The 12744-nt window shown below is 43.7% G+C and overlaps 1 protein-coding gene across 3 annotated transcripts in view; it reads right to left on the reverse strand.

Moving 5' to 3' along the window:
• STXBP4 (syntaxin binding protein 4) overlaps positions 1 to 12744 on the reverse strand; it is a 121663-nt gene that overhangs the window by 6789 nt on the left and 102130 nt on the right. For 2 of the 3 annotated variants that reach the window (XM_036340523.1, XM_036340521.1), the window contains one exon: positions 11300 to 11357. The exons of the other annotated variant lie outside the window; for it this stretch is intronic. In XM_036340523.1, the coding sequence (XP_036196416.1) occupies positions 11300 to 11357 (58 nt within the window). The remainder of the gene's footprint in view (positions 1 to 11299; positions 11358 to 12744) is intronic. 3 annotated transcript variants of the gene reach the window in all.

Here is a 12744-nt window from a genome sequence, read left to right on the forward strand (position 1 = left end):
TTTTGAAAATATATTGTTAAAATCAAAATGATATTTCTCAGAACACGCTGAGCATTCTGTACTTAGGAATTGGAAAATCCAGCGAGGCTCTAATCAAGTATTAGCAGGACCCCATCCAAATCTTCAAAGTTTTGAAAACAAATTTTATTTTTATTATATATTTATGGCACTTTCTATTAAAAAATACATAGGATATTTTTTGAAAATTAAAAAACCCAATTACAGTCACGCCCTGCCTCACTGGGAATATGTTCAGAGAACCGCGTCGTCAGAAGTTTTGTCGCTACGCGAACATCACAGAGTACGCGGACACAAACTGGACGGCACAGCCTACCGCGCGCCTAGGCTGTACGGGATAGCACGCTGCTCCCAGGCCACAAGCCTGTACAGCAGGTTACTGTACAAAACAACACGAGATTAAAGCAAGCACAGAGAAAAGGGTGTCATCAGGAGACACGGTAAACAAGAGACAGAGGAGGCTGCTACCGCAGTAACATAGCGTTGTTTTATAGCAAACTTACGTTTTTTGGAAGTAGAAAGGATAAGAATAATGATAAAAAGTACAGTGAGTACACAAACAAGTAACGTTTGTTACACCAGCATCGCCGCAGACCTGGGAGTAATGTTTTGCGCTACGACACTGCAACAGCTCCACCGCTAGGTGAGAGGAATCTTTGGCTCCATTACAGGCTTAAGGGCTCACCGTCATACATGTGGTGCGGCACTGACCTGAACTTTGTTATGCGGCACGTGACCTTAACTTAAAATCTTTAGGTCAGATATCGAATTATATTACAAAAATCTAAAAGTATAGTAAAATACTCCTTATGTACAATAATGTAAAACAATTGCTATCTTATTAGACTTGCAAAATTAGAATGAAAAGAAAATTCCTAAAAAATATGGAAATATCAATTATATTTTTCAAATCTATATAGAGGCTTAAATCGTTGGCAATTTTGTATAGAAGCAAAACATGCCGGGTCCAAAGCTGATGCAATTAATTTTTCAAAGAAAGAAAGTGCACTATAGTCACAGATTACAGTTCTGGTAACTCTTAAAAATTGCCACTGTTTTCAATCACGTTAGGACAAAAAATACAGAAGAACTCAAAGAACATGTCCTAGTGACACGGATACCTACACACTGGACTATTATACACTAATAAACACATTATACAGACTTTTGTAGTTGGTGTATTTGTTACGTACTGTAGAGCTGTAACCTGGAGGCCGCTGCCCAGGCACAGACTACATTTCCCAGCTGCAACTACGCCTCATGTAAGCATGTGACTAGTTCCCAACAATGCAAGGTAAGAGAATTGATGTTTGTTCCTGGGCCAGAGGTTACAGACTGAATGCAGAGGACACTGAGACGCTAGGGAATGGTAGAGCCACGAGCTAGAACAGTGGTTCTCAAACTGTGGGTCGCCAACCTGTGGGTTGTGAACCCTTTGGGGGTGGAACGACCCTTTCACAGGGGTCGCCTAAGACCATCGGAAAACACATATATAATTACATATTGTTTTTGTGATTAATCACTATGCTTTAATTATGTTCAATTTGTAACAATGAAAATACATCCTGCATATCAGATATTTACATTACGATTCATAACAGTAGCAAAATTACAGTTATGAAGTAGCAATGAAAATAATTTTATGGTTGGGTTACAACATGAGGAACTGTATTAAAGGGTCGCGGCATTAGGAAGGTTGAGAACCACTGAGCTAGAAGGTGCTGAGCCTTCAAAAGCACCATCCAAAGAAAAAAGAAGCCCTCCTTCAAGCAGGAATCCCTGCACTGACTGGTATGTGAGCTTTAAGACGCTGCAAAGCAGGATTATTGCAGACCTGGTTTGAAGTCCCAGGTGGCCCGTGTACCTACTAACTTGGTTACAGGCGTATCTCTGGAGAAGCTACTGGAACTCTGAGTCTCGGTTTCCTAATCTAGAAAACATAGAATACCTGCTTCAATAGTGTGTGAAGAGACAACATATATAAATCCCCCAGTTCCATGCCTCATGCATTCTCCGCTCACCATCACTCTCTCCCCTCCACCTCTAACTCCCTGTATTAGGTTTCTATTGGTGTAGCAACAAATTATCAAAAACTTGGTTAAAACAACACACATTTACTGGCTTACAGTTCTGTAGCTCAGAAGTCCGGCATGGGTCTCAACCAGGTTAAAATGAAGGTACTGGCCAGGATACATTCTTGTCTGGGAGAGAGGGGTCCACAACATTTCCATACTTTTTCACTTTTCAAGACCACCCACACTCCATGGCTTATGGCCCCATCTTCAAAGCAGCAACATAGCATATCTTTGACTCTGCTCTCACTATCCCATCTCTTTCTCCGACTCTCTCCTCTGCCTCCCTCTTCCACTCTTAAAGGAAGCAAGTAATTAGATTGGACCCACCTGGATAATCTAGGAGACGCTCCCTAGTTTAAGGTCAGCCGATTCGCAGCCTTAATTCCACCTGCAACCTTGATGCCCCTTTACCATGTAACCTCATGCATCCAAAGGTTCTAGGGAGTAGCACGTGGACATCACTGGAGAGCCATTATTCTGTTTGCCACGCTCCCTGTCCCTTCAGCTGTTTCTTCCACTAAAGACTAGAGCCCAAAGGTAAAGGCCTGGGTTTGAATTAATTCTTGCAATTTGCTGAAAACTTGTAAATGTATAAAAATAAAGACTATATGCTGCATTGTTATGGAGATTATTGGAGGAAGAAAAGGAAGGTGCTAGAGATCTTATGGGAAGGAACTGTTATGGACTGAATTGTGCCCCACCCCCTTCGATTCATATGTCAAAGCCCTAACCCTAATGTGGTTACATATGGAGATAGGACCTCCGGTGACATCATGGAGGTGAGGCCCCAGTGCAATGGGACTACTGTCCTTGAAGGAAGAGGACACCAGAGATCTCTCTCTCTCCGTAAGTTCTCAGAGAAGAGCCCGTGTGCGGGCACAGTGAGAAGGCAGCTGCCTAAACCCCAGGGAGACATGCCTCACCAGAAACCAGTCCTGACGGCACCTTGATGGTGGCCATCTGGCCGTCAGCACTGTGGGAAAATACACTTTCGTGGTGGAAGCCACCCAGTCTGGGCTACTTTGTTATGGCAGCCCTAGCCGACTTATACAGCAACCAGATTTTTAAGGGAAAGTGTTTGACAAAGCTTCCTATTTGCTGGTAAATTTACATAAAGGATCCTGGGGTTAGAGAGAATTCTGCATCTGGCTAAATAAGAAGTATAGCCCCAGAAAGGTGACGAGTTTCCAAAGAACATTATCCCAATGGGATGCGACAAACATACTTCCGGCCTCAGTTCCACCTGTCACCGGTTAGGTGGGGAGAGAGTTTGATGCCGCTGTCTGGATTGGATGTTTTATTCATTTCAGTGGGCTTTGCCATTCCGAGTCACCCCAGCCAGCTGGCTGGCCTTTCGCTTAAGTGACAGTTGCTCACACAGCGCTTCATGTTGCTACCCCTACTAGATATTTATAGAAAACCCAGCGCAAGCTGTCGCAGGCTCCTGAGCCCCGCGCCCTCTCTGCTCCTGTCACAGGGCTTCTGACTGGCCGGAAAGCGGCATAAGTGGAGGCTGTGGCCACTGGTTTCTATCTGCATCTGCGCCAAGGTTGTCGTTTAACACTCCTTCATTGGCAAGTGGCTACAGTATAAAGTAAGGAAGGGAGAGGAACTAACATCTGTTCATCGCTCTGCATGAGCCAGATATTTTGTCAGGGTTTTACATCCCTTGTTTTATTCAAGTCTCAAAACAATCCTGAGATAGAAACCACTATTTTTGCTTTTGGATGAGAAGGGGAAGAACAGACAGTTGAAATAATACCAATTATACCAGGGTCACACTCAAAAAATGGTGGCAAAAACAACAGAATCCAGGCGGTCTGATACTAAAGCCCATATATATTTTTTTCTCACCAGTTGCTTCTCCAAATTGCCAATGACAGCATTCATTCATTAGTGAATATTTATGCAGTCCCTATACATACCAGGCACTGGACTAGTTACTGGATATTCGAAGCCAGTTGCCACACCGATGGTTACATCCAAACTAGTGATTTTGATACCTTACAACGAATTCATAGCTAAAAAGTATTTGGGGAAAAAATATTTAAAGAGGTCCATATTTCTTCCTTCATTATAGTCTTGTTACTAAAATGCTCAGGATTCTCATACATGCAAAAGATAGTGAGGAACCTACACGCCTTCTCCTCATCTAGGCTCAGGTTAGGTGCATAGAAATTGCCCTGACGCCCCATCAAGTGAGCCTCAGACTTTAGCGGGGTTGCCAGTGGGTATTTCTTAACTCCTCAAAAATCAAAGCAGCTGAATTAATGAGGTTTTCAGTAGGAGGGCTCCTGATAGTGTCCACTAAAGTGGAGTTACAGTAATCTGCCATGAATTTAGAAGAGAAAAATAGTAGCTTTTTATTTCCAATCCGGAAACTGTCCCTTCCTCTCCATTCTCCCTTCTCACAGATCCTTCATTTCTAATCACATTAGAATTACCAAAGGTAGACTCTACTTGCAAAATAAAGTCAGGGTATTGGTAATATAACTTCCAATTTTTCTCCTTTGTGTTTTCTATTTTTTAAAAAATGAGACAACACGCTGTAACTTAACCCTTTAATTAGCATGGCAGGCTGACAATGACAATTTTATTCATATTCAGGTTATGATCCACATTCTTTCCTACCTGGGAACAACCTAATAGGATATCCCAACCCAGTTCAGACCATGATTTAAGAGTCATTAATAGCCCTGCTGGCATGGCTCAGTGGTTGAGCGTTGACCTATGAACCAAGAGGTCATGGTTCGATTCCCGGTCAGGGCACATGCCCCGGTTATGGACCTGATCCCCAGTGGGGGGTGTGCAGGAGGCAGCCAATCAAAGATTCTCTCTCATCACTGATGTTTCTATCGCTCCCTCCCTTCCTCTCTGAAATCAATAAAATTATATATTTTTTAAAGTGTCTGACTCTGACTTTTGATAAATGAGAAGAACTGTGCCTAGTGGAAATCCTTTTAGGGTCATAAAAGCAAAGCACTTAAATACTATCTCATAAGAATTTGGAGGGGAGGTGCTGCCATTGTTTGTTACTCCAGCCTACTATTTGCATTATTGCTATCCATCCTGGCAGAGTTCCTGTGTTAGCTACATGCTCTAGAAGACCAATGACTGCACAGTTATGGCACATGTCTTACATGCCTGTTCACTCCCCTCTGCTGCATAGCAGACATCAAGGCCCACAGCAGTGAAGGTGAACGTGGCCTCAGAATTCGTAACAACTGAGCGGAAACCCACTGGCTTTCTCTGCGCTAGACAGAAACTTGTTTTATGGAGAAATCGCAGACTCCCCAGATTCCACTGACACTGTAAGTACAACGCTTCCTCTGGAATGGAGAACAGCATTTATAGCGTGAGCAGCAACGCCTCAGACTTTAGGATCCGACAGAAAGGCATGTCAGCACACAGGAGTGGAGGGAGAGGTATAAACCAAGTGTAAGTAACTTTTAAAGAGAAATGATTACACCTACTTGAAAAATCACCAAAGCATAATAATTTTATGTTTGAAGCAAGTATCTGATATGGAGGATTTGTATTGTTTATACAGCTATATAGATGACATATAAACGTGATACGCTGCATACGCATTGCATTGTGAAATGGCACCGTGGTGGGCATCCTCTAAGATAGATCCCAGTGACCTCACTCACACCTGGGTAGCTGCTGCCTACATTGTACCAGGGTGGGTCTGTGTGACCAATGGCGTATGGCAGAGTGATGGCATGTCACCACTTCTGAGACTGGTCATAGAAGGCACTTGCTACAGAAGGTTGTGTTGGTCTTGATGTTCCTCTTGCTCTCACTTTTTCTCGCCCCTTGCTGGGGGGAAGCGAGCATCATGCTGTGAGCAGCCCTGTGGCCCTATGGAGCCACATCGTGGCAAGGAAATGAGACCGCCTGCCAGCAGTCCCATGTGAGCTTGGCACAGATGCGCTGGTCCCCCTAAGCCACTCTGCAATTCCCACCCCCGCCAGCAGCCTGACTGCACTTTCTAGAGAAACCCAGAGAGAGCCACGCTGACCCGGCAAAACCACACCTGGATGGCCCACTTTCTGAAACTCAGTGAGAAAATATTTACTGTTTGAAGCTGCAAAAGTTGGGAGAATTTTATTATGCAGCAATAGACAATTAGTACAATCATGATCACTGATCATTGTAAGTCTGAATCTTTCAATAAAAAATAAGAATACAATGAGAGCAATGCAGCAGCTGTCTAATTTATAATATTTAAATTCACTTTCACTATCAAACATAACCCTCATAATGGTTTTGTAAAATTATGTAACATACAGACAAAGTACATGAACTTGTAAAGTGGAGTCGTACCAAAGACCACTATAGATCTGGAATAGTATACAACTTCAAAGGGAAGAGAAGAAGGTAAGTAGGAAAATGGTCAAGTTAATCAGATAACTTCATTATAGCACCATCAAACAACTGACACTTGTCATGAAATTTAAGAAAGCTGCAACTCTCTAAGGAAAACATAAGAACATTTTCCCTTAAATGCTCACATATTTATCAAGTGAGCAAGCCCTGCCAACATACATATGTGCACACACATATTGGTACACATACATACATAAGAGATACACATGCTCTTAGTTCTATGAAACTCTCTAGCAAGGCCAAGTGTGTGGTATGTGAGAACATGGGGCCCTCCCCAAGCTCCCGCCCTGTGGGAATGTGGTGAAGGCCATCTGTAAGGGGACTGAGACACCTCGGGAGCCTGGCCAGCTGCTGGGCCGGAGAGAAACTGCTTGTGATGTGAGCGTGGACGGTAAGCAGCTGCAGAGAAACAGCCTGCGTTTTGATGTCGCACAGCCACCAGCAGGTGCTGTGCGCTCTGCTGTCTGTACTCCATATAACGCGGTACTTGGAAAGTGTGGGTGGCAGAATCCACTCCCCCACTCTCCTGTATGAAGGAAAACTTCACGGGCCAGCCGACACTGGCGCACAGGTAAGCCCTAGTAGACCCGTGTCTTTCACGGCCAGTCCTCCGGGGGTTATTTCTCTGGAATCCGCAAACAACATGCTGAGGTTTTCTCGGCTCTTTGCATAACACCAACACTTTGCATAAATTTGTTTATACCGCGTGCAATGCTTTCTTCCCCTGTGTCGGAACCTAAGTAGACGACCACGAAGTATTAATAGTTGTGCAATGGACACGTGGATGGACGGGGATGTTGAGTGAGGACGATATCTGCCTGGGCATTCTTGGGACAGCACTGACAGTTACTCCTCTGCCTGAGGCGTGGCTTCCATCAGAGGTAACAATTCAATTTCTGGGACGCCAGTGGCAGATGTCAATCTCAGGGGAAAGACTGTATGTACACAGACCACCACCTACTCTGGTGTTCCGGAGGATGATTTCAATCACAAGTAAAGGTGAGAGAGGGAAAAACCTGAATTAATTACTCGTTATTCCTTGTCTCCAAAGTACATTAACCTGGTAAATGAACCACTCCTACTCAAAAACCAACACAGCCTATCCAGGCTCAAATTTTGGTTGGTGCAGTGGGAGGATGCAGATTAAAAACAAACAAACAAACCAAAAGCAAAAAAACAAAACAAAGTTCCAAGAAAGACACAGAGTAGATGTTTGTTTATGCAGACACTACTTCTCTGACGGCATCATCTGTCCGAACGCAGCTAAGAGCCAAGAAGTAAGCCCATCAAATGTACCTGGCTCACAGGTACACCTCAAGGACTACTGACAAGCAATTGAACTTAGTCTGATTATCTGGTGTCCTATCCTCTCCAAATAAACTCCTGGGGAAGAGGGTGAGGTGTGTAGACGATAAAAATGAAGCGTGGGGAGAGGGGATGGACAGGCATGTTGAGAGCAGAGACGTGACTGCTGTCTCTGTATTCTAGCTTATACAGCCTCATATCCCCCTGCAGAACTCACTGTATTATGTATAAGATTGACATTCGCAATAATTTGTGCTTGTTCAGTGCCCTGAAAGAAGGTAGGGAAGTATTAACACTTATTAAGTAAGACTTTCATAAAGAATAAAGGTAAAATAAGGGAAGGTGCTTGAATAGGGTTAATTTCTAGCAAACCCCCCTCCTCCCAAACCCAGTTCCTGGTATGCACCCTGTTCCTCCCTGAGGCTGGTAAAGGAAGCACTGGTGTAGTGTTAGATTTTCCTTATCTCTATTATTTGACTTTTCTGATCTCCAGGAGATAAGTACTCATTCTTAGAACTAAGTTTCTAATCTGTTGTTTTAAAATGAATAGAGTTCTTCCTAAATGAAGAGCTGTTTAAAATGTCTTCTTTGTCACGTGTAAACATACTATATTAAAATAAGGAGATGGGGGAGGTGCAGTGTGTGCATGTGCTTGTGCGTGTGCGTGTGTGTGGTGGGGCAGGGTGGCTATGGGGCAGACAACCCTGGGTCTGTGTGATTTTACTGCTGTGTAACCTTGACAGGTTTAATCTCCTTTCCACACAGTTCCTCAGGCTGTAATGGTGAGACAATGAAACCCGCCATTGTCCTTGAGAACAAATCTGTCTTATTACCTCTTTTCTGCTTTCCTTATGAGTCAATATTAAGGTCAAAGAAAACAACTGATGACCTTCCAAAGCACACTCTAAGGCAGTGATGGCGAACCTGTGACACGTGTGTCAGAGGGGACACGCGAACTCAGTTTTTTGGTTGATTTCTTTGTTAAATGGCATTTAAATATATAAAATAAATATCAAAAATATGAGTCTGTTTTACCATGGCTGCAAATATCAAAAAATTTCTATATGTGACACGGCACCAGAGTTAAGTTAGGGTTTTTCAAAATGCTGACACGCCGAGCTCAAAAGGTTCACCATCACTGCTCTAAGGGGTATATTTTCTAGATCAGAGTCCACTATATAAATGTAGTGTCTCTTTCCATTCCTTCCACAGGAACTGTGAGTTAGCTCTCAGGGCAGTCAGAGGCCTTGTGTATTCCTTCTCTTCTCTCCTCTGCTATTCTCCCTCGGGTAGGAGGGAGCCCAGCCTAGGCCAGTGTTCCGTCTGCAAAGGACGGCAGCTGAGCCAGCTGGGTAACAGGCCTTGGGGCACACTCGCTCTCTGCTGGCTGTCTCCTGCTCCCTCCTTTTCCTTGGTAGTTGGCGATTATCCCTTTCGTATCCTTTCCTCCATTGACACTAGCTAGGCTCTGACCTCACCTTTTGGTTGGAATACACTCACAGACGGCTAAGCCTAAGTTTAGCGAAGAGTCCTCACAGGGTCCACACTCATTCACTGCCACTGTCCAAATGCCTTTGAATTCAGAACCCAGTGAATAAGAATACTAGTTTGCCTTTCTTTGATCAGGCATTTCTTTGGGGACCTTCTAGAAGACAGGCATGGCTGAGGGCAGGCGGCAGCTAACCACCATCTGAATAAGAGCCGGGTGGTGCCCACTTTCCACATTGTTGGGAGGATTTAATGACATGACGCATAGAAAACTACACCTAACATATGCCTGGCTATTCAACACCAGCTAATGCCCAATAAATGCTTATTTCCTTCACCACCCCCATATTTTTTCCCTTATTCATTACAAAGTTATTATGAGAAAGAAAACAAAGCAGATTTGAAAACGGTTTTTCATTTTCCTGCCATCCCGAAAGCCCAGTGATTCCATCGTCCAAGAACTAACCATAGTTAGCCCAGCATATCAGAGTGAAACTTCCCTTCCAGAGGAGCTCTGATTCTGGAAGTGAATAGTAAGGGGCTAAATGTGATCTATGCATGGAATTCCTGGGTTCTCTGCTCCACCAGTCCCCTTCCCCTCTGCAGGTTACAAACCACACCTTTGCTGTATGAATTAGCTTTTGCTGGAGACCACAAGAAAAAATATATCATGACAATACTTTGACAAGTTTACCCCTAATTTTTCCTTAAATATTTTCAAATATGAAGCTTTTGAATTCTCAATGCTGTTAATGGTTACATTATTTTTCATGTTTTCCCCCCTCGAAGATGATTTTTCCATATTGTAAATTTCTGAGTACTTATTGGGCACCTACTATGTTCAAAGTTCTATGCTAAATGCTTAGTTAGCATTGAACAACTTTATAAAGTAGGTAATATTTCCCCGATTTTATGATGAGAAAACTGGGGTGAAGAGAGATGTAGGAACCTGGGTCAAGTCACAGAGCTTGAGAATCCAAAATCTGGATATTGCTTTGGAAAATACCTGCACATCTGAAAGGACAGCAAGAACTCTTCTCCCCAAATGCACAGCAAGTATTAGTTAAGAAGTACAAACTCAGGGCATCTCTTGGGATCTTAGGAGTCTGTCAGAAGTCCCCCTTTTTGCCCTCATAACCCAAATCTGACATGAAAAGAATTGCCCCAAACATAGTGGAAGTTTGCCAGACTACTTTGTCCAGGGTAAAGCTAACCAGGTCAACAGCTGGAAAATGTATTCCTTTCAAAGACAGGTCTCTTTTGGCGAGTCTAGTCTATTAGGGAGAATCCTGGAGTCAGAAGATGGATTCTACTCTGGGTTGGTAACTTCGTGGCTGTGGATTTTTTGGCAACCACTCTAGGCTCTTACTGTCTTCATCTATCGAACGGAGAATAAGGTACACATAAAAGGGTGTTCTGAGGATCCACTAAGATAAGGCCGGCTCGTATACCATCTCATTTGTCTCTTCAATTACTTATTTCCTGACTTTCCTCACTATTATGTAAACTCCATGATATCAGGGATCTACTCTGTATATTTCACTATGGAATTTGCAAGGCATGAACCACTGCCTGGCACATGGCAAATGTTCAAAAAAGTATTTGCAGGTAAATGAACTGTGCAGACTGGAAAGCATTAAGAATATTCATTTTTAGCACTATTATTGAGAAGTTTTAAGTGGGGTTTTCATTAGATTAGCTTTTCACAAATATTAATACCTTAAGCCAGAAGTGAATCCAAGCGGTCACTATTTAAGTTCCAATGATGACCCTGTTCCAATTTTTTGATGTTCCCCTTAAAATTATTATTAGGCTGTTGTTGTTTTTTTAATTTTGTTCCCCAAATGATATCTGATATTAGCACTTAAATCACATGAAGTGAAAATGGTGAGCCTTCATTTCTTGTTTCTAATTTCTGTAACCTCCAAGAGGGTGTCTTGGTTTTGCTGATTAGTCTGCAACTCCCAGGTTCCCGCCAGATGTGAAAAACTTGCTTACTTGGAGGAGACGCTTGTACTTACTTGATGAAGTACTTGATTCCATCTGCTGTGTAAGCTTCCTCCCACCCATAAGGTAGACCTAGAGTGAAAGGAAGCCAGAAATACACTCAATACGATGACAAAGAGAACTTCGTGGCGCAGACACAGACTCCCACATCTTTACAATGATTGAGACCATTTCTTGAACAAAATAACGTCCTAGAAAGGGGGAATTAAAATAATTCAGATGAGCTTTCCTACTCAGCATGTTTAGAACATCATACATAAGTCCTAAACAGATAAGCTGCTTGTCATTTACTTGTGGTGAGCATGTCTGTCAGCCGGATTCAAGTACAAATTTTGGGTGCAGGGGACGGGTTTTGCCTGGAGGCAGAAGGATGGGCAAGATGGCCTCTGCTCGACTCTTCTGGCTCTAAGTTTCTTTAATTGGCTCCCTTTGTATCCTTGCACTCAGCTCCACGGGGAATGGCGCATGCATGCCGGATCAGCACAGTTTGAAAGCAGCTTTTGGACAAGACAGAATTCCTTATGAGGTTTAAAAGCTTACCAAAGTGATTTACAATGGATTATATTCTGTTAATTAAGAATTTTATGCACTAACATAAGCGGCCAGACAACTGGCTGAATTTAGCTTCCATGTCTGTCATGGGATTGAGAATAGTTAGCTATAAAGAGATATAGACTGCCCAACTGGTGTGGCTCAGTGGTTGAGCATTGACCTATAAACCAGGAGGTTGCCATTTCAATGATTCTCATCATTGATGTTTCTCTCTCCCTCTCCCCTCCTCTCTGAAATCAATAAAAATATATTTTAAAAAAGAGATGGAGACTGAAGCAAGCAAGCAGTTATTTGGCCACGTTTCTGTCAAGAGTATGTTTTTGTCTCATCACACCAAGAGAACAGGCACACATTGAGGGAGTCACATTCTCTTGTATTACAACTAGAGGCCCAGTGCACAAAAATTTGTGCACTGGGGGGGGGGGGGGAGGTCCCTCAGACCGGCCTGTGCCCTCTCGCAGTCTGGGACCTCTCGGGGGATGTCCACCTGCTGGCTTAGGCCCACTCCCCAGGGGACTGGGCCTAAACTGGCAGTCAGACATCCCTCTGGCAGGCCAGGAGCCCTCAGGAGATGTCCACTTGCCAGCAGGGAGCAGGCCAAAGCTGCAGTCGGACATCCTTAGCGCTGCTGAGGAGGCAGGAGAGGCTCCCACTACCACTGCTGTGCTGGCAGCTGGCAGCCTGGCTTGTGGCTGAGCAGAGCTCCCCCTGTGGGAGTGCACAGACTACCAGGGTGCAGCTCCTGCATTGAGCATCTGCCTCCTGGTGGTCAGTTTGTGTCACAGTGACCAGTCATTTCCAGTTGGTCTTCTGTTATGGTCAATTTGCATATTAGCCTTTTATTATATAGGATAGAGGCCTGGTGCATGGGTGGGGGCCGGCTGGTTTGCCCTGAAGGGTATCCCAG

This window comes from Myotis myotis, unplaced genomic scaffold, assembly GCF_014108235.1.
Source record: "Myotis myotis isolate mMyoMyo1 unplaced genomic scaffold, mMyoMyo1.p scaffold_m19_p_17, whole genome shotgun sequence".
Taxonomy (NCBI): Eukaryota; Metazoa; Chordata; class Mammalia; order Chiroptera; family Vespertilionidae; genus Myotis; species Myotis myotis.